We start from the raw sequence: 21003 nt of genomic DNA, 5'->3' as shown, positions 1-21003 counted from the left end.
GAGCGGGCCCGATAGAGCTGCAGGCAGAAGACCAAAGAGCCAGGAAACCACACAGCTCGGTGGGTTTGCTTTTTCTTCTGGCTGGGTTATGTTTTAGCTTGGGCAAACACACAGCAGCCACGCTGGCACGGGAGGGATGCGATGAGGAGGACAAGCGGGTGCAAAAATATCCCAGATGGATTTTGCCATCTGAATTTCATCCTCTGCAAACACAGGCTGCAGCTTTTAGCCTGGTCAGTGAAACCTTGTGACTCTGGTTCATCACATGCTAGCGCTGGGTAACATTTTAAGGACATTTCGGCAGTTAGAGGAGCTTTTTCATCACCGTGCCTTAGGCAATTGATAGACTTCAGAGACAACAGAACTCTGCGCTGTTGAGTTTTTTTTCCTTTCTGGTAGGAAACTTAAAATACTTGCATGGGCTTCCTCATGCTTCGTTATCCAGATGAGTGGCAGATTTGGACCAGGATCCCAGTCTCGTCTTTCCTGTACGCGTGAGTCACGGTGGCTTCAGAGTACGGCTGTGCCGATCCGCTCGGGGGTGCGAAGGTATTTTTAGGTTGGCTCACATCTGTGAGCTGTGCCCGAGTGTGGCGAGGAGGTGTGGGACTGGAGGATGGAGCTTTCCATGGGGGGGTTTGGCGTCAGCGGCTGAATAGGTGGACCCGACGCAGGGGGATGAGGATGAGCTGACGCCGTGGCTCTGAGCACATGGTGTTTCCAGCCAGCTGGGGGGTGGATTTTTGCTCTCTGAAACATTACACGTGTAAAGTAAGATCTCCTCACAGCCACTGAATTATTTATTGAATAATTTCTCTTGGCAGGGGACTGGTATGCTGTAGATGTTTTGGATACTTTAAATACCTCTATTTATGTGCGATTACTGTGCTCTTTCTGTAAAATTGGACTTTGAGGACATTGAGCTCCTTGTTAGCATTTTTCCCTTTTTAGTGGATGCTTGCAAAGATCTTGGTCTGGCAAATGCATTTCTCGGCAGTGCTGGGAGCTGGAGGCCAGTGCTGCTCCTCGGGGTTGCTTGGAGATTGCCACCTTTTGTCTGCGTCCAGCCTTTGGCCTTGGGGTGATGAGGAGGCTGGAGGAGGCTGGTGGGGCAGCGCAGGGCTCTGATGCCGTGGTCATGCTGAGGAGCCCGTGCTGTTCACACACTGGATCCTTGGTGAGAAGGAGTTTTTTTCAGGAGCGTGAGATGTCTCTGCAGTAATGCTAGCGGCACAAGTGTTAATCATCAGTCACCCAGAGCAGGGGGAAATTTCATTTTTTAAATATATGTATCTATATATCTGGAGCACATGTCTTATGAGGAGCAGCTGAGGGAACTGTGGGGGTTTAGTCTGGAGAAGAGGAGGCTGAGGGGAGACCTCATCGCCCTCTACAACTCCCTGAAAGGAGGGTGCAGAGAGGGGGGATGAGTCTCTCGAACCAAGGAACAAGTCCCTCAAGCTGCACCAGGGCAGAGTCAGACTGGCTCTTAGGAAGTATTTCTTTGCAGAAGGGGTTGTTGGGCGTTGGAATGGGCTGCCCAGGGCAGGGGGGGAGTCCCCATCCCTGGAGGGGTTGAAGAGTCGGGTTGACCCAGCGCTGAGGGATCTGGTGGAATTGAGAACGGTCAGTGTGAGGTTCATGGTTGGACTAGATGATCTTCGAGGTCTTTTCTAACCTGGATGATTCTGTGATATTTCATTTAATGTATATATAGATTTAATTTTTTAATGTGTATATATATTTTTTATATATATGCACACACACACAAGCATATACATCCACATCTGCAGATATATGATTGTATGTATCTATATAATAGTACCCAATCCTTTGGCAGCCTTATCTCTGAGACAATTTTTCTGCACCCAGAGTGAACCTGCTTGCATCTCGTAAAAAAAAAGAAAAAAAAAAAAATCCAGCTTACATCACCGAGCCAAGCTTATACCACAGCCCCAACCACATGCTGAACCGGTCCCATTCATTCATCCCTGTCCTCTCCCTGCCCCGCGCAGTGACCAGAGGTCATGTGAAAACATCGTCGGCTTCCTCGCTGTGAAGTTTGTTTGCCTTATTCCTCTCCCGCAGGTCAAAGAGGCTTGACCCGGCTGCAAAGCCTTTTTCCATGGCAGATAGCTCTGCCTCGCTGAGCGGGGAGGGACGGCACTGGGGGCGTGAGTGGCGAGGCAGTGGCACAGGGATGGTCCCCGATGGCCCTGCCACAGCCCCATGTCTGCTTCCTGCGCCCCAGACACCCAGTTTGGGGGGCACTGAGCCCCCAGACAGCTCCACCAACACAAAAGCAATTTGATCTAAAGAGGCTTATGTACCATTGAAACCTCGTTCTTTAATAGTCTTGTTGGCAAAAAGCCAGTTTAACAGATTGGATGGGTCTGATTCCCAAAGAAAGGGGAGAAGGACGTTTTTCATTAGTAAAAATAAAATATAAAAATTATAACCTGCTTTTATTGTGTTTCTTGCTCCCTGGGTATTTCTCCAGTCTTTGCTCCCTGGAGAGATGCCGCAGCCTCGCAGGTGTTGTGGGCCTCTCCTCCCTCCTTGGCTCTCTGTGCAAATAGATGTCCAAGAGCAAATCCATGTTCTGCACCCATCACCCCTCACATCTAATAGGCTGAGTCCTGGCATAATAATCCAAAAAAAGGCAATTTAATCTCTAAACTGGTTCTTTTTTTTTTTTTTTTCTTCTCAGTTATGACTCAGAGTTATAGTGGAGCCATAGTCAGTGAGGACGTAATTAAATATAAAATTATGATATGACCCTGCAAAGAATTGTGTAATCTAAGAAAAACACAGTAATTGTGGTCTATATACTGTTGCACTTGGGAGTCAGTTATTTCACTCACAGCGGGTAAAATTAAGCATCTGCAAGAGTTTATTCTGGTCTGGTTTTGGTGGGTGTGGGCATTTTTTTTAACAGAAAACACAGTTTCGATGAAAATGCACTGTCCCAAAGATCAAAGCAGGGGTACATCACGCAGGAGCCATGGGAGCTTGCTTCAGTGTGGTCTGACTGAAGGTGAGAGGCATTAAATGGCGAAAAGGGCTGTAGTGAAACATGTCCCTTTAGAGGAGTGAAAGCAGGTAAAGTTTAAGAAAGTTTTAAATAGTATTAACTTCAGTTTGGCTGATAATCCCAATAATTGCTGAATCCTAGGTAGTTACAGCTGATTAATCCTTTTGGAGTACAGAGGGTCCCTGTAGACAGACGTAAGTGTGTGTGAAGTGGGTCAGGGCTGCAGGGTGGCCGGTGCCCGAGCTGCTCACGGAGGGATGTGGGCCGAGGAATGATGTATTTCGGGTCACTGATGTAGTGACATGTTTATACCACAATTACACATGTAGGACAGGAAGCGGATAGGAGTATGTGAGCCAAGTATCATTTGTCCTGTGCTTCGTTTCGGGGTTGTTTACTGGATTTCTGCACACTGGTTCTGTCATAGTTTCAGATACTGTTGGTGCTCATATTTTCCCTGTATGTTTATCATGCCCTTTACTCTTTCTCAAGCAGTTTGTAAGGCTCTCAGGTTGTCTGGCTTCCTGTTTCAAGGCAGTGCGACTCTTCTATAAGGTTTTCAGCAGCTATCTATAATGATCAATACTTATATAATGGCATTTCCTCTCTGTGGATAACACTGTTCAGCTGGCTTTGTGCCTGCTATGAAGTGTGGCGTTACCATTTCCGTAAACACTATAGTGTACATCTATTAAAACAGAGAATAAAATTGACCTAATCTCAAACTAGCTGAAAATAGAAGGGTGCCCCGAGCTTCCTAAATTTTCTTCTCTGTAATTAACACAAATGAGAAAAAATATGCCTGTTCTGAATAAACTGGTTATTGCATTTGTGGCTGAAGGACAACAAAGGTTGGACTTCAATTTTTGTGGTTGGAGATCTCATTAGATCACTTGTTCTCATAAAATCTTTTGTATCTCTGTCCACAAAAGCGTGAGACCAGTCTGCTGCGGGACGGCCAGTGTCCTCGGCTGAGCCCAGCCGCAACCCAGACGGGCCTCAGGCTGGGAACTGAAGGTTCATCCAGCTCCTCTTCTGTGCCCATACAAGCAAAACTTGCGGAGGTGCATGGCAGAGGCTGGCTTGGCATCGTCTCTGGTTTTAATTACAGCAGTGATTAGGAATTCATAGCCTGTGGTTTCCCAAGAACTGCTGCCCTGGCCAAGTTAGAGAAGGTCCGTGGTACCTGAGCTGCATTTAATGACAGCAGCTCCTCCCAGGATTGCTGTCCTGCTGTGTGCTTGCATGAAGCTTGGAAAAAGGAAAAAAGAAAAGAATTGTACTCTGCAAGCAACACACACAATTCCCAAATGCCCTCTGCCTGCACAGTTACAGCAGTCTCTGGGCACATGTTTTCAGAAACACGTTAATCATTGCTGTAGCTTTCATTGAAATTAGTGAATGGGTTCCAGTGATGCAGTCTGACTAATACCTGCCAGTTTTATGTGTCCCTGTGAATTCTGATGCTGTAAATGGAGACTCTCACATAGTGACATGGTCACAAGATGATTTGAATCCATCTCAAAGTCATCTGAACCTCGCGTGCAGAGTACTGCGAGCGTGTTTTCCTTCTGCAGGGGAAGGTAAGGGAGAATGGCCCAAACTTTGCTTCCTTGTGCAGATCTTTCGTCACTGACCCCATTTCAGGAAAGCAACTACAAATCTCAAAGCCTGGGGTTTGCGGAGATGAATGTGCGAAAACACAGCTTTAAGAGTTCAGAAAGCTTATACTGTTTCACTTGAGTGAAATCCCTCTAAATCTGCCTCTCCGGATTGAGATGTTTTAGATCCTGTAAATTCCGTTTCCTCAGTGAAATGAATGAGCAGCCGGTGCCGTAGCCAAGGACACAGATCTGCGGTGAGTGTTGGCTGACGGGGATGATATTCTTGCTGCAGCTCGCACGGAGAGAAGCCAGGGTCTGCAGGCTGCAGTTCGTAGTTCCCCACTGCAAATAGTTAATTCTCTCAGACAGACTGAAAAGCTGCTTATTTGATGTTGGTTTAGTGCTATAAAGTCAACTGTAAATAGCCTTTTCTTTGCGCTTGAATATAGGGATAGTAATTAGCCACTTTGCCCAGTTTCCAACATAGAAAGAATCACCCGCCTCTTCCCTCCCCTGCTGTGCCTGCGTGGTGGGCAGGAAGATAAAGGCCTCTCAAAAGGAGTTCTCCTTCCCGAGCCGGTGCCCGAGCGCTGATGTAACGATAGGAAGGATGTGACTGCATGGCTGCACAAGACGGGTAAAATTTTAATTGCATTATGCACTCCCTAGTAGTTTGAGGTTGTTCCCACACTGGGTTATGTCACTAAAACTCCGTTGACTGCACTGGAGTTACAGAATCACTTCCAGCGGGGAAAGATCAAAACCGAATCGCACAATAGGGGCATTTGTAAGTAAAAAAATAAATAAATTAGCATTGTCCCTGTGGTGATTGCCTGTTAACAAAGGCTTGTCGGTGATTCAAAGGGCAGTGTTGCTGCTGGCTCCCCACCGCCTGGCTGCAGAAGCCCTGTTCACCCCAAAACCCCGGGCGTGGGAGGGTTCAGGCGTGCCGGCCAACTCGGGCAGCCCGTGGCTGTTCCCTCCGAACAAGTAACCAGCACTTCTCCCTTTCTCAAAACCGCTTTCTTCTGTTCCTCCTTCCGTATTTGTTTCTCTTTCCTCTGGCACGGGAATACTTTAGAAATCCAGCGTTTGGAATAAATGGAAATGTCAGCCGTTTCCGTGTGCCACGTGCATGGGCGCAGCGCTGCGCTTGCTCGCTTGCACCCAGGGCCGCTTGCTCACGGGGAGCACAGACCGTGGCAGGGCAGTGGGTTCGCCGCAGGGCACAGAAATGGGGTAAAACCGCTGGAGAAGGGGTGCGGAGAGCATCCCGCTGCTGCTCCAGAGACTGAGGGGACAGCGGCGGCTGCTCACAGTGCGCCTGGGGGTGTGACGCTGCCTTGCTGATGGGGAAACCCAGCCCAACCGTGCTGGATTTTTTTTTTTTTTAATTATTATTATTTATTTTCCTGATCACATGAGAAATATATTCACAGAGCGTGTGACTGCGAGGTGCTCACCTGCTCAGCTCGACTCGTCAGAGCAGGTTCTGACCCAGGCAGCCCTGAGCCCTGTTTCTGCAGGCGAGGGAGAAGCAGTCTCCCCTGGGCTGGGAGGGTGCTGGGGCGTTTCTTCTGTCTGAACCGTGCTGCTCCTCCCAAACACACCTGGGCCCCTTTCCTGGCCACCTTCCCAAGGCAGGTTTGCTGCCCCGAGCAGATCAGATCAAGTACGGGCTCATCATGAATCACTTTGGGATGCAAAAATCAAGATTAACTGTTGCAAAAGCCAGATGAGCTTTGGAGTGAAAAAATCAAACGTGATCAGAAACGGGGGTCAGTGACTGGGGTTCCAGGTGGAATAAGAGGATTCAGAGGCGCTGGGAACTTCCCTTGTCTGGGTAAATTCACTCTTGAGAATGGGATCGTGTTCTCAATGGATGTGTTTAATCTTCATCAAACTTTGATAACTAAGTGAAAGTAGGAGACCATAAGCAAGGTGAGTTTGTGAACCTTCTCCTTACCACGCTGGCACCTCTACTTGACTCTCCCAGGGATCCCAGCACACTTCCTGCAGCTGGGCAGAAAACGAAGTGGATTTCTGCTTTCAAATGTATTTTCTGATATTATTTCCCATTGCTGACGTTTCCATCACTGTGGCATCCTCTGAGATGCCCTGCAGCGTACTTAAAATGAGTCACTAACAAGAAGTACTTACCTTTTTTTTAATTTTTAATTTAATTATAAAGGATCTAAAAATCCTTGCAGACTCCATAGTCACAGGACTCTCTAAGTTCTCCATGAAAATGTGCTGACCTCCCTGGGACAACAGCTTCCCTTGAGCAGGGAAAAGTGAATTTCTACCTTCCAGTCATACTTATTTATTTAATGCAGCTGATGTGGTTATGAATGAAGGATTCGGGCACCTGTTCCAGGGATATGATCTGCTGTGTGACAAAAACTTCAGGTTGGTGGGAAACAACAGCCCAAGTTGGGATTTAGCAGAAGGTAGCAGAACGTGGCACGAGCGGTCAGAAATCACAAGTGTACAAGTGTAAGTGAGCATTTGATTGAGATGAATGTTCTGATTTTTCCCCTGGGAGCGGATGGAATGAAGTGCAATTTAAGCGGTTTCCCTGTAGGTCTTGTGTAACTTTGGCTGCTGCAGGACCTTTTACCTCGCTGCAGAGGCAGATGCTGGCAACAGCACCCTGCTCGTGGCACTCGACGGTCCACAGAGTCCCTGCCACCACCCCGGTCAGGGAAGTATGTTCTCTGCACACCCACGGAGAACCATGCCTGTCGCTTTCCTCAAGCCAAATACCTCCCAGCAATTATAAGTGATTCTTAATTCTGTATTAAAGCGTTGTGTCTTCCGACAGATGAAAAGCGCACTTTCGGTGTCTCTAGAGCAAATTCTTCAAAATCTGGGTACTGATGTAAGCCAAACCTGGTACATGTCAGAGGGATGTAGAATCAGTAAAGGTGTGATCACGCTTTCTTTGTTACCCATATTATAACAGAAGTACTTTTATCCCTGTATTGTATAGGATCTTCACAATACTTTTTTTTTTTTTTAATTGCAACCTTGACTCTCACAATCCTTTTGACGATGCTACGGACTCCACGGATGCCCCGTACCCAGACAGATGTAGAGAAGGGCCTGGCCCTGGTGCTCCCCGGGTGATACCCGCAGCCGAGCAGGGCAGGAGCACGTGGCTGCGGCCAAGCATCCCCCCACGGCAGTGCTGCCACGAGCATCTTCCCAGCTTTCTGCTTGGCTACACAGGCGGATACAAAACCCCGCTCACAGGCTGATGTCGAGGGAGTTATTCTCAAGAATTCACTCTCAAGAAACCAGCAGCCATGGCAAACTGGGCGGCTACCTTTGGTGGGAGAGGCTGTGTTTCTGGGAGCAGACGGTTTTAAGTGGGACTTGTTGAAATGCTTTTGCACAAATAGCTATTTTATCAGTACATGCATAGTTCCCTCACTGAGCTCTCCCACTTTTTGTAGTTGGCTAGTAAAAGTGAGGGGAGAAATCAGCACTCCATCTCAGCTCATCCAAACATCATTGCAGCCACGTCGTCAATATTTTATCGGATGTGGAGATTTCTGGGAAGATGCTCAAGAGAAAATTACCCCGTGGGTGGGTATTGCCCAGCCACATCATCTGGGTGCTGTTTCATTTGCTGTGATCATTGCAACGGTTCTTGGAGGGGCTGGTTGTGGTTGGGAGCTCTTGGGGTGGCTGCGGGATGCTGGGCTAGAGGCCACAGGAGGGAGATGGCCCCAAACGTGGGCTCTGTGTCACTGCCACCGCTCCCTGCTGCCCCCCACCATATTCTAGCCTGACAAGGGGTGAGGTTAATTGTTCGCTTGGTTTTTTGCTCGTCCAAACTTAAAAACCTCCTCCGGAGCCTTGTGCGAGGGGTGCCCCGCTGTTTGCAGCCTGGCCTGCGCCCGTCTCCAGAGCTCGCTTGGCACAAACATGGGAAAAGGCTGCGAGAGGGTAGTCCTGACCTTCGGCATAACCCAGACACTGTTCCCAGGAGGAAAAAAGCTGGTTAGTGTTAGCGTCAGTGGTGCCTTTGTGTGGGAAGTCCAGGCCCCCCGACGGCAGCGAAGCCCCCCCCACCCCTGGTTAATCACTGGGTAGCTCTGCAAGCTGGAGCGAGGCCAGAGGACAAGAGGAAAGGGGGTCCTGCGACAGAAAAGCTTTGTCTTTAAGATCTTGACTGCTGGTAAAGTCATAAGTAGAGCTGCGGGGCTTAAGAGGAAACCTTAACTGTTTGGATCCCCTCCTCTGCAGCATCTGCTTGGCTTGTCCCTTGCAGGGCTGGCCGTTAGCGGAGACTCCCTGGCAGGGAGTTGATACTGGGCTGTGACTGTAAACACGAGTTATTTAAAATGCTTCTTGTGTCCTCAACACCCAGACACAAGTCCCCTGAGGACACCCTCTCCTCGCGGCCCAGGAGCAGCGAGCCGGGTGCCGGCTCCTCTTTCCAGTGGCCGTTTCTGTATATGCAAAAGAGAGAAGTAAGGCAACCTGTAGTGGCTGTGGTTGGACAGATGCCCGATCAGCTGCTTGCCCTCTGCTTTCCCAGCCAGTAGCTCTTACTCCGTGAGTCCAGCACAAGCCAGAGACCGTACGTACGCCGAGAGCGGCCCTCCCTGCGCTCCCCGCAAAGCCGTGCTGGTGGGTGGAAAGGGAATGAGTTGGAGAGGGCAGAGCGTTACCATCCTGTGTCATAAAACTTGTCTCCTCTGTGCACAGCCCTCTTTACAGAAAAAGCGAAAAGGGGTTTTTTGCTTCTAGACCTGGTGCTGTCAGAGCAGTGCAGGCGTGGGGGCTGGGGGGGTCCCCAGCAGCCCCACTGCGTCTGAGGAGCCGAGGCTCCAGCGTTTCTCCTCTTGTGCCAGGATTGCGCCCTGCGGGGCTGCCCGTCGGGGAATGCCCTGGCATTTCTCCCTTCTGAGGGCCACCCATCTCCCCCGTGGAGCACCCTAAGGCGTTGTGTCTGGCGGGGGTGCAGGGTGGGGGCCCTGCGGTGGCATGCGCTCAGCCTGATACCCCGGCACACCCTTATCCCCGCTCCGCAGTCCCTTGTTGTTTCTTCCAGGAAGACATTTAAGCGATGAACTGAAACTTTCCTTGGCTTGAAACACTTATAATCTACCCTGATGTAAATCATAAGGAACTCGAAGTTGAGAACGTGAAGCTGGCATAAAGGCAGCAAGTGGTGTTTTGGAGCGTGTCTGCACAGCGTTTTGCACACAGAGGCACGTTGCCTTTGCCCCACTCCACGTGAGCTGACAGCTTGTGGCCGGAGCTGGTGCCGTGCTGCCTGTCCCTGCCAAGGGCTGTGGCCACCACACAGCCCCCCGTGTGCTCGGGGAAGGGCGAGCAAGCTCCTGGCAGCCCTGAGGGTACAGTCATAGCTGGATCCCAGAGCTTGTCACAGCATCCGTCTGCTACAGATAACTGCAGCCGCGTCGCCTAACGTACGTTTGTACTCAGTGGTGCTTTAGGAGTGAGCTGTCTGCTCCTGCTCGCCCTTCTGGGGATGTCTCCTTCTCTCTCATATCTCTTACGTAGATGCTGCTCTTCCTAAGTTAAGGTGGTTGGTGGTAGCAGAGCGCTGCATTTGCAATGGCTGACCAGGGGAAAGCACGTTCTCCCCTTCCCACGCCGCAGAGACCCGCGGTGCCCGTGCCTGTCCCGCGGCATGACCTCACCGCGTCCTTCTGGCTCTTGCAGAGTTTGCCGTTTCGCTCGTGGAGAAGATGCAGGCTCAGGAAATCCTGCGGAGCCTGCGGCTCCCCGAGTTCGATGACCTCAGCCAGTTTTTCCGCAACCTGCCGGCCACCGCGCTGGTGGGCATCGGTGCCTTCGCGGCCGTCGTTGCCTACTGGTTTGCCAGCCGGCCCCGGGCCGTGAAACCGCCCTGCGACCTGCGGATGCAGTCGGAGGAAGTTGAGGTGAGGCCAGGGGCACCCCGGCGGGAGAGGCTGGGTCTCACCTGGGGTTTGCATGCCTGGAAACAACCACAGGGGATGCCAGGAGGTGCTTTTGTTTGTTTTGAGGGCGCCCCAACCTCATCCTGAAATCAGTCATGTAATGTGCTGTGACAGGGATCACTTCACTCCTTAATTCACCTTTTTCTGTAAACTGGAAAACTAGAATACACCCCATTAATTTATTCTCTTAGATTTTCAGTAACATTTTACTCTTAGCTTTGCTGAACCATCCATGACCAAAAATTACAGGAGCGGCCATTGTGTGGGAGGAACCACTGAAAGGCAACAGATGATAAGATCAAATCAGCTGGCACTTCTTGAGTGGGCCCATTACTGTGTTTGCTGCTTCAAATTTCGTAATAAGAAGAAAAAGTAGATCTGAATCCATGCTTACAGGCTGAGGAGTTATTAATTTTCATGCTCACAAAAGGTTTTAAAGTTTAATGAAGCTGCTCCATTTTAAAGAGCAGAAATATTTCTGAAAATTGTTTCCACTTAAATTAATGTCTGAAAGTGAGATGAGAATTTTTAAAGCCTTTTGTGATGTCCCCTCTGAAACGTTACTGTCTTTAATTCCAACAACTTTTTAAAAGGTGGGAGGAATTTACATTTTCCAAGGCAGTTTTCCCCCGTGGTTAGGGCTTTAGCAAGACTTTCTTCTGGCTCACAGTGCAGTCCCAGTTTGCTCACTCTCACTCTGCCTGTGTCCCCTTGCCCACTCCTAAAACACCCCTACGGAACCCACGCACTGGGGTCTCTGCTTTAGTCTGTCCTTCGTGTTGGTCTAGATGTCCTTGAGAAGGTTTTCGTCCTGGGGACCTGTGGAGCCCAGAGCAGTCGCTCCCCCCAACACATCCCCACTCCGTTACTTGCAGACTTATAATTCCTCCTCATATTTCCTGAGGAAATATCAACCCATCTCCTGTGGCAACGAGCCAGGTCAAGTGCTCCTCTCTGGGCGGGTGGTTCTCCATGTTACTGGGGAGTTGAGGTGGACATCCCACCTCTCCCGACCCTTTGGGTGTTGGGGCAGGAACACGGTGGTGGTTGCAGAGGTCTCTCCAGCATTTGGGGAGCATGTCGCTTTATGGTTCAGGGTTTCCCCATCTCCCGCCCGTCTGGCGGTGCTGATGGCTGTGTCACATCGTGTCGCGTCATGTCACACAGGGCCTGGCTGGGGCACGCCGGTCGGTGATCGGGGACAGCCAGCAGCTGCTGACGCACTACTACGATGACGCCAGGACCATGTACGAGGTCTTCAGGAGGGGATTCAGCATCTCTGGTGAGACCACGGTGACGAGGAGGCCTGGGAGCAGAGCGGGGGGAGAGGTGGAGGACAAGACGATATAGAGGCTCAGAGGCTTAGGGAACTTCAGAGAGTGTGGGAGCCCATAAAAATGTGTGAGGCTCAAATGATGATGAGGCCCATTTGGACTCAAAGGCCAAAGGAGCGTGGGAGCCCACCAGAATGTGGGAAGCCACAAAATTGTAGAAGTTATGAGAGCAAGAGGCTGGAAGAATGGGGGAGGCACGAATAGTGGAGAGACTGAAAAAGTGTAGGAGGCCCCAAGGGTGCAGGAGGCACAAAGAGTGTAGAAGCAAAGAAAGTGTGGGAAGCTGAAGGAGATATGATTCCTGAAGGAGAGAGGGAGGCTGAAAGAGTATGAGAGGCCAAAAAAGTGCAGAGGTTCAGAGAGTGTAGAGCCTAAGAGAGTGTGGGAGGCCCAAAAACTATAGAGGACTATTATGTGTGGGAGGCCAAAAGAGTTTAGAGACCAAAAAGGTGTGGAAGGATCAAGAAGAGTGGGAAAACCCATGAGTGCTGAGGCCAAAGACTGGGAGGCCTCAGTGTTGAGGCCCAAAAGGTGTGGAAGCCCAAGAAGCATAGAGGTCAAAAAGGTGTAGGAGGCCAAATGAGTGTTGAGGCCAATAAAGGTGTGGAAGCTGATGAGTTGTAGTGGCTGATAAAGGTGTGGGAAGGTGGAAAAAGGTTTGGGAGGTTAATGAAGTGTAGAGGCTGAAAAATGTGTTGGAGGCCAATGAGGTGGAGGTGCCGAAGAGGCGTGGGAGGCCAGCGAGGTGTAGAGGCTGAAAAAGTGTGGGAGGCCCATTGAGAGTTTAAAGGCCCAAGGAGTGCAGAGTCTCCAAGCTTGTAGGAGGGCTGAGTACTGTAGGGGCCCAGAGAGTGTGAGGCCAAAAAGATATGAAAGGTCAGAGTGTATGAGGCCAAAATATTGTGGGAGGATGAAAAGGGGTGGGAAGATGGGTGGCCAAAGAAGTGAAGAGGCCCAAAAGTGTAGGAATCCAGAAGAGTGTGGAAGATCAAATGAATGTAGCGGCCCAAAGAGTGGGGGCACCAGAAGGATGTGGGAGGGGGAAAGCAATTGAGAGGACCACAGAGTGGGAGGCCCAGCAGGTGGACATCTCAGAGAATGGGGGGCCCAAAGATTGGGGGCCAATAGAGTGGAAACAGAGCGAAGGGAGACCCAGAGATGGAGGCCCAAATAGAGTGGGGGGCCTGAGGGGCAGAGGCCAGGGAAATGGAAGATCCAGCGAGTGGGAAGTTGAAGGAGTGGAGGCCAAGGAAGGAGGAGACCCAGCGAGGGCACGGGTGTCGCTTTTGGAGCGTGGGGGTCATAATTAGGGTTATTATTATCAACACGCATTATTTTGTCCTTAACACCATTGAATTTTACTGTGCAGTCTCTTGGTACCATGAGATCTTTTTGCTGCCACTGGCAGACAGCTTAACATCCTGAATTTTGCAGCATCAGCAAAGCTCATCATACATTATTCATTTCCAGAACGTTTATGAATATATTAACCGGGGCTGATCCAGGCATAGAACTTGGAACCCAACAGAACTCTTCCTCCCCTGCAAACGCTGATACTTATTTCTGCTTGTTGCTGCCTTTTCATCTACTTACCTTTTATTCCACAACAGGGCAGGGGACTCTGCCAAAAGCTCTTAGGAAAGCTGAGTGTGGAGTATCAGTTTATCGCCCTTACCCCGTGATCGACGGTACCATCAAAGAGCTCTCACACCCTCGTGAGACATCATTTCCCACTCCAAAAAGCCACAATGACTTTGTGCTCTGTCATAACTATTTCTGTGCCCGCTGCTTGCGACACCCTGCCTTGTTGAACACAGCAATTTCATTCTCAGATTATTATTTTTGGTACCACCAAAAGCCTCAGTGGAATTGCAAATATTCCACCCCACAGGACAGGGGTAAATAACTAACTCTGTAGGTATGGAGGGATGGATCTTGTGCAGGTAAGTACAGTTAGCAAATTAATTAAACTTCTCAAATATTCCTCCTGTCATGTAGTGTTATGTATTTTACCCTCCTTCAGAGCAGGCTGTGCTAAAAATAGCAGTTTTCACTTTGAAGTGTTTAAATCAAAAGGTAGCGAAAGTAGTGGAAGATGGTGTTTGGGATGAAAACCATCATCAGACACTAATGCTCACGCTACCTTCGGAGAAATGTCTTTTAATGAGGCTGTTTTGGGGCAAACTGCTGCTGTCCCCTCTGCAGCTCAGGGAGGAGGATTGAAGCGACTGTTTGGGAGGTACCAGCAGCTGGTCTCCCATCAGCTGCACTCGTGTGTTGGATTTGATCGAGCTGGCTGTGAGCTCTCCCCCCAGGAGCGAGAGCCAACCCCAGTAACAACGGATTTACTCTTTGGGGGCTTTGCTGCATCCCCCAGTGCAGGGGCAGCACATTAACTCCTGGCGCTGCCCCCGTAACTCCATTCTCTCTGCTTGTGTCTTGCAGAAAACGGCCCCTGCCTGGGGTTCCGGAAGCCCAAGCAGCCCTACCAGTGGCTGTCCTACAAGGAGGTGAGCTGGAAACGACACCCCCGCAGAGCCCTCTGCCCCTGCCCGGCAGAAGAAGAGGCGTTAAGGCACCTGTTGGTAGCACGCACGCGCTAGACCGGGAGGTTGCTAACGCGCCGTGCGAGGGCTCGTGGTTTCCTCAGCCGGGCACGTCCTGGCATTATCATTGAATCATAAAATCATAGAATTCTGTAGGTGTGTTGGCTTTTGGGGGTCGGCTCAGTGCCATTATGTCACTCTTGACAGTGGCACTGACATGCTCAAAGCCGCAGGGCATTGCCAACCAGAGGTCAACTGCTAGTCAACTACGGATGGCTTGTGATAATGTAAAAAATGGGGCTTTTAGAAAGTAAATACATAATATATACATAATTATATACATAAATAATATTTGAGAGTGTAAGTTAAGTCTTCACCTAGTTTGGTATTGCTTATATTCCTCTTTTTTTATGGATTTTTTTTCCTCTGCAAATTCCAGGTGGCTGAAAGAGCAGAAGCTCTGGGTTCAGGCCTTCTTCAGCAGGGCTGCAAGCCATCCACGAAGCAGTTCATTGGTGTCTTTGCTCAAAACCGTCCAGAGGTGAGAATTTAAGTTCAAATTGATGCCGTATTAATAATGCTCCTGACTTGTGAGCTTGCTGTATACCTGAAGCTTGTTCTCAAGTGTGTTAAATCTGCTCCCACGGCCCCCTTCTCACCTTCATGCTTCAACGTTCTCCTGCAGTGGATCATTTCCGAGCTGGCTTGCTACACTTACTCCATGGTGGTGGTTCCCCTCTACGACACCTTAGGCCCTGGAGCCATTCGTTATATCGTCAACACAGGTAACGCCAAAATTCTCAGAAACCAGTTTTGTTGCTGAGAATGGTTTGTTTTCTGCTTTCCAAAAGATGGGTGATTTCACTCACTGAGTGTCTTGAAGTCACTTAGGGAGGTTTCTGGGGAGCTGTGTGTCCCCAGGCTGCATTTCCCACGTGCCCGGTCGTGCACAGCCGTGGATGGGGCTGCTTTGGCTGCAGGAATTACTCCACGGCCACCCACTCCTGTGCTGCTTCATATTTTGCCTCCTAGATTTTTTAGCCCACATGGTGAGCAATTTTAGTATTTTTGAACTGAATCCCAGAATAATTGTAGATGTCAGCTACAGCTTCGGCATTCATTTAGGTTAGCTAAAATTGCAGTAGTTTTCTAAGAGAAATGTATGTTATATTCTAGGATTTCTGATGTTTGCCTGAAGTGAATATCAGAACTGATACGATGTTAGCTATGAGCCAGTAGCCAGTCTTGCATTAAAAAAGATGTACTGTAAACAGCTTGTTTGGCTGCTTTTCTTCCAGCTGACATTTCCACAGTCATTTGTGACAAACCTGAAAAAGCCAGAATACTCCTCGACCACGTGGAGAGGAGAGAAACGCCGGGTCTGAGCTCCATCATCCTGATGGACCCATTTGAGAAGGAGCTGACGGAGAGAGGGAGGCACTGTGGAGTTCGCATCCAGACCATGCAGGAGGTGGAGGTAAGTTTTCTCTCCCTCTCCTTTTACTCTATTTTGTAGTTTCTGTAAAAAGACAGTTAAAATATACAGAGACTTGTGAGCTGGAGGGCAGATTCAGTGTCTGAAGAGCACAAAATAGCAGCTTGTGGCTGATAATACTGATGCTCAGTGCAGTTGCCTCTCTGATATTCCTTGTTGGTAGGAGAGCCAACATTTCAAATCTTCCTGCTCAAATATAATATCAGCTGTTATTTAAGCCTGGGAAGGGGGGTTGCTATTCGAGACACTGTCCTCCTACGTGTAAGCCTACAGCCTTACACTTTTATGAAACAGCCTGGATCCAGCTCAACCAACTCAAGCACTACTTGAAATCCAAGGACGGCATTGCAGTTAACGCAAGAAACTTTGGATAGGACAGATGACCTAAGTGTTAGCCACAAATTTTTTGGCTCTAGCTCAAACTCTTCCATAGTGGTTTGCAGATTATTAGCAAGTGGGTTACACCACAGGAATTAAAGTGGAAATCATTTTTGTTACTTTAATCTCTTTCAGGACTGTGGCCGTGAGAGTCGACACGTGCCTGTGGTGAGTGTTGGCATGCTGCTTTTCCCACTTAGAATTGCAGCTGACTGTGTTACACTTATTTCACTGACAAGAGAGGGGAGGGTTTGCTCTGGGCAGAAGGAAGCCCGTGTGTTTTTTGGGGCAGTGCCCGGTGACCCTCGCCACGGGGGAGGCAGTGGAGGAGCCCGGGACTGTCAATACCATCCACTGGACACGTGTGGTATTTGCTTCATACCCTCTGCCCGGGACACTTCACTGAGACAGTTCATCCTTCCTGAACATGTTCACGGGACAGTAATTAAGCGCTGTTGTTAAGCCACACTAATTCCACTACCTTACCCAGGTGGCACTGGGGGAATGTGTTTGCACCCTTGGCTTTCCGGTGGGGTTTCTAGAGCTCAGAAACATGACTTGGCAGTATTTCTGTGGGATGTTTTTGGAAAATTGCATTGACGTTTTTCACTGACTGTTCATACTCATGCAAAACTTTCAAAAGCAGCCCCCCCCCCCCTCGGGGGGCTGCTTACTTATTCATTTGTGGCCCAAAATAGCACAGACATGCAGTGGTGCTGAGAGTACAGAGATAGTACTGGAAAGGGGAGAAATTGGCAGCTTTGGAAAGTTGCCCCATTGTGGATAACTACACATTTCCAGAATTTATCTGGAACTCAGTAAATTATCTCAAATTTTCCCACACGCCTACAGGTATAGATGGTGTCTTTGAAAGACAAACATTCCATCGAAGTCTTCTTACACTAAAGCGTGCCCTTAATGCAGCTGGAGCAAAGCATTAGGGAGGAACAGAGTCTGCATCAACTGAAGAAACCTGATAAAAAGAGTTTTATGATGGTCTTTTATATCTGCCAAGGGGAATGAAAGCTTTTTATGGCAGACCTGAAATATAATTGGTTTGATCTTTAAGTTTATACAGTGACAACTCTCTACCATTGACCCTTCTGCATTTGATTGATGTGATTTTCTTACTCTCCTTGTGTATTTCTAGCCTCCTCGACCAGAAGATCTATCAATTGTCTGTTTTACTAGTGGCACTACAGGTAAAAGAAGAGGCATTTTAATCTTGAAATGTTGGAATAGATTATCAAATTAATTATTAATACCACCTCAATATGTACAAACTTGCTGTTATACTGATATGGCAATGATATTTCTATGCATTTTTAATATTTAAGGGTATATATGTATATACGTTTCGGTAGATTGCAAATTAAAAATAATGATATATTAATTTTTCACTTGAATTCCCTGACATAGGCTTTGGCAGTACAATTTTCCAATTGCCTGGAAATCTGCCCTGTTTCTGCTCCCCATTTTGCAGTGTAGTTGTGAAGCACTTGATTGATTGGTATTTATCTTCGGCAAATGTTTTTAAAAAAAATAAATAAATGCGGGTCCACAGCTTTCTGCTCTCTGTATCCTAAGCACACCAGTGGCCCCACCAGCATCCTCAGCCCCTCTGCTGTGTGCCACAGCTTGCTGACCTGTTGCCCACATCCTCGGGCTGGTGCTGGGCCACCACATGCTGGGGTGGGCTTGGGGATGAGCCTGGGCAACCCACGCTGCCGGTACTCACGTGGCACTGGCCCCTTTTTCTTGGAGAGGAGCAGCATCGTTTTCCTGCCTCTTCTTAGCAGATGCAGTGCTTTCTCCTCTCTCCAGACCGTGCTTTTCATACAGCGTGCAGGAATTTCCTCCTCTTGAGAACTCACCCCCCCGTAACACCTTCCAGAAGCTGTACAGGCACGAGGCGTGATTGCTTGGGAAACTGCTTTTATACTTGCCTGCAGGGAAGGGCCGTGCTCCAGGGACCACTGGAGCAGCTCTCCCAGGTTCACCTGTGCTCTCAGGATTCCCTAACGCTTGGTCCTCCCCCAAAGCACCCTCGATTTGGCCTCCACTCGTTCAGGCAAGCAGACGCTGCCGCTTGACACCAGGCTGCCCTCCAAGGAGGGGGTTGCTTGTGTGCTCAGCCTGCAGAGCACAAAACCTGCAGATTAGCCTGAGCCAGAGGGGACATCTTCGTCTTCCACCTCCTGGAGAAGACTTGTACTGCAGAGCAGGTAGGCAGCTGCTTTATCTACTCCAAGTACAAACTCAAAATGTATGAAATGGCTTTGTTTTGGTTTTTTTTTTTCACCTTCATGCATTGTTCTTAGTTTTGAGAACTTCAGAGCAGCCAAGGCAGCGCACGCTGTGAAAGGAGCCTGTGGCTCTGCTCTGTCTCAGCGCTGGGAATTCCTAAAAGGAAAAGATTGAAGCCAGTGCAGGGTACGGACACGGCAGCCGTGTACGCTGTGAGCCCCGGCTGTGCCAGTGAAAAGTGGCCGGGCCCAGATGGGAACTGAAGGAAACCAAAGGAGCCGTGCCTACAGATACACTGCGGCACAATTTGTTTGTGTGGATTTTAAAGTGCAGACCAATCATTTTTGAAGTCACATTTTTGTTGATATTTTTACTTCTAAATAAGAAATTCTGAATAGCAAAGGGTTTTTTGATTTTCTTTTTTTACTTGCAAATGGGCCTGTTTCTGACTTTGTGCTTTTCTTAGGAACATGCCTGAAGTTACAGAAATAGGACAACAAGGGAGCTCATTTGCTTTCTCCCATCCAAACCAGAGATTTCAAATTCTGCAAATCATCTGCAAACTAACCTCTTGCAGAGCAATGCTTTGTGAACCACCAGCCCATCCTCTGCTGCCAGAGGACTTTGCACATCACTTTCTGGCTCTTACAGGGGTTGCAACAACACTCTGGTCTGTTTTCCACATTGTGTTTTGATGTAAAAGGCTTGGCTTTTTATATAGCCCACATCAGGATATTTTAACAACCAGATTTAGAATTTTCTTCCAAAGGCTATCTTCTCAAGGGGTTTTTCAGATCTTGAAGGCCTCTAAATATTTTTGTATGGTGTGAAACAAATCTTAGCCGTAGAGTTCGTAACCTGGAAATTGTAGAGTTGGAAACAGTTTTAGCTGTTTATAAAAAAAAAAACCCAGAAGAGACTTTAATGGGTGCTTTTCTTTGATAGGATCAGATGTCCAAATGCTTCCCCAGGAAGGAGGGAGAGGCTGAGGCTGCTGAGCTCAGATGACAAGACCAACTTTCATTGTTGTACCAAGAAATCATCAGCACGCAGAAATGGGCCAAAGGGACGCAGACATCCCCAAACCATCAGGATACAATTTTTTGTGCTGGCTACTCTAGAGAAGCAAACTGTCATTTCCTCAAGGATCCACCTGTAACCAAATGGATAAAAATTGCTTCTCAGTGGCTTTTCACAGCCTGCCAGTGCATATCCCCAACTGCTGGAGGCTCCCGGGGGGAGGAGAGCACTGACATCCCAAAATGCTGATGGACCACACCACTGAGTTAGTGCTGGAGCTGCTACTTGAAAGACCTATTTAGCAATGTGGAAAAGGTTCTCCTGTTCCTTGTGGGAACTGTCAAACCAGCCTGGGACTGAGAGAAGGAGAAATAATAATAAACTGACCAGGGTGGCAGTGCACCCGTTTCTGCAGCAGGACCTTCACCAGGTGTGTCTATGAGGAAATTCAAACTCGAGAGCAGTGTGACAGATCTGGCATTGATTTTTTTTTTAAAAAAAGAAAAGCAGCATCACTGCCAATCTTTTTCTCTCAAAGTGGTGATTCTGGGAAAGGGCTTGTAGGAATGAGTGCCTGTTCTACTGAGTTAACTCTTAGAACAACTGAAGGAGGTCAAAATTTACAGGAATCCCCCAACCCAAAAAGCTGCAACTCCCTCATGGCAGTGTGGTTTGTTCTGGATTTCTCCTGATGAAGGCTCCAACACTGCTGTTCTGCTTTGACACCCACAGCCAGGATGTTCACAGTGCTTCCAGGTGTGTTGTGGTGATTTGAGCAGAGGAACTGAAATTGCATTAAAATCTGAGGTGGAGTAAGTAAACGAGTCTGAGGTCTTAAAGTATCTGCGAAATCCTCCAAAAAAAAAAAAAAAAGAAAATCTGAAGAGCTGTGTTAAGGTGCAGGAGCCAGATCTGCTGTTGGTAAAGCCGGAGGGGGCAGTTTTGAATTTCCAAACCAGTACTGAGCACGTCCTCTCTGCCGACATGGAGAAACTTGTGCAATGCTGCAGGAGTACGGCTGCTCGTAAGAACTGCAGGGGCTGAGCACTCACAGTTGGCTAGACACAACTCAAATAACACGAGCGATTTCTGGGGCATATTTCTGGTGTGTATTTACAACTGACCTTGGTTCGTGGAGTTTTCTTGAGGTCTGGATCCACATGTGCTCCCAGCTGTGAAAATAAGTGCCTCGAAATGAAACCTGCCCGAGCAGGTGCCCGCAAGCCTGTCTGTACAATGTGTCAGGGCAGGAGGGGTTGTGCTTGGCAAAGTCAGCCCTAGCTTCACCTCTGAGCTTCGGATGAAGATGAGTGTGAGAGAGACCAGAATAGCCTGTGCTCTGTGTTCATCTGCAAGTATCTGGGACTGACTTACTCAAAGGC

The 21003-nt window shown here is 48.7% G+C and overlaps 1 protein-coding gene across 4 annotated transcripts in view; it reads left to right on the top strand.

Annotated features, from left to right (window-relative positions):
* The window catches only part of ACSL6 (acyl-CoA synthetase long chain family member 6), a 60593-nt gene that overhangs the window by 16668 nt on the left and 22922 nt on the right, over positions 1 to 21003 (top strand). For all 4 annotated transcript variants that reach the window (XM_074883304.1, XM_074883306.1, XM_074883305.1 and 1 more), the window contains exons 2-9: positions 10342 to 10562; positions 11769 to 11883; positions 14381 to 14445; positions 14921 to 15022; positions 15167 to 15266; positions 15780 to 15958; positions 16490 to 16522; positions 17505 to 17556. In XM_074883304.1, coding sequence (XP_074739405.1) covers positions 10342 to 10562; positions 11769 to 11883; positions 14381 to 14445; positions 14921 to 15022; positions 15167 to 15266; positions 15780 to 15958; positions 16490 to 16522; positions 17505 to 17556 — 867 coding nt within the window. The remainder of the gene's footprint in view (positions 1 to 10341; positions 10563 to 11768; positions 11884 to 14380; positions 14446 to 14920; positions 15023 to 15166; positions 15267 to 15779; positions 15959 to 16489; positions 16523 to 17504; positions 17557 to 21003) is intronic.

Source organism: Strix uralensis, chromosome 14 (assembly GCF_047716275.1).
Source record: "Strix uralensis isolate ZFMK-TIS-50842 chromosome 14, bStrUra1, whole genome shotgun sequence".
NCBI classification, from domain to species: domain Eukaryota; kingdom Metazoa; phylum Chordata; class Aves; order Strigiformes; family Strigidae; genus Strix; species Strix uralensis.
The sequence above is the reverse complement of the archived record's forward strand: the minus strand, read 5'-3'. Positions and strand labels throughout refer to the sequence as shown.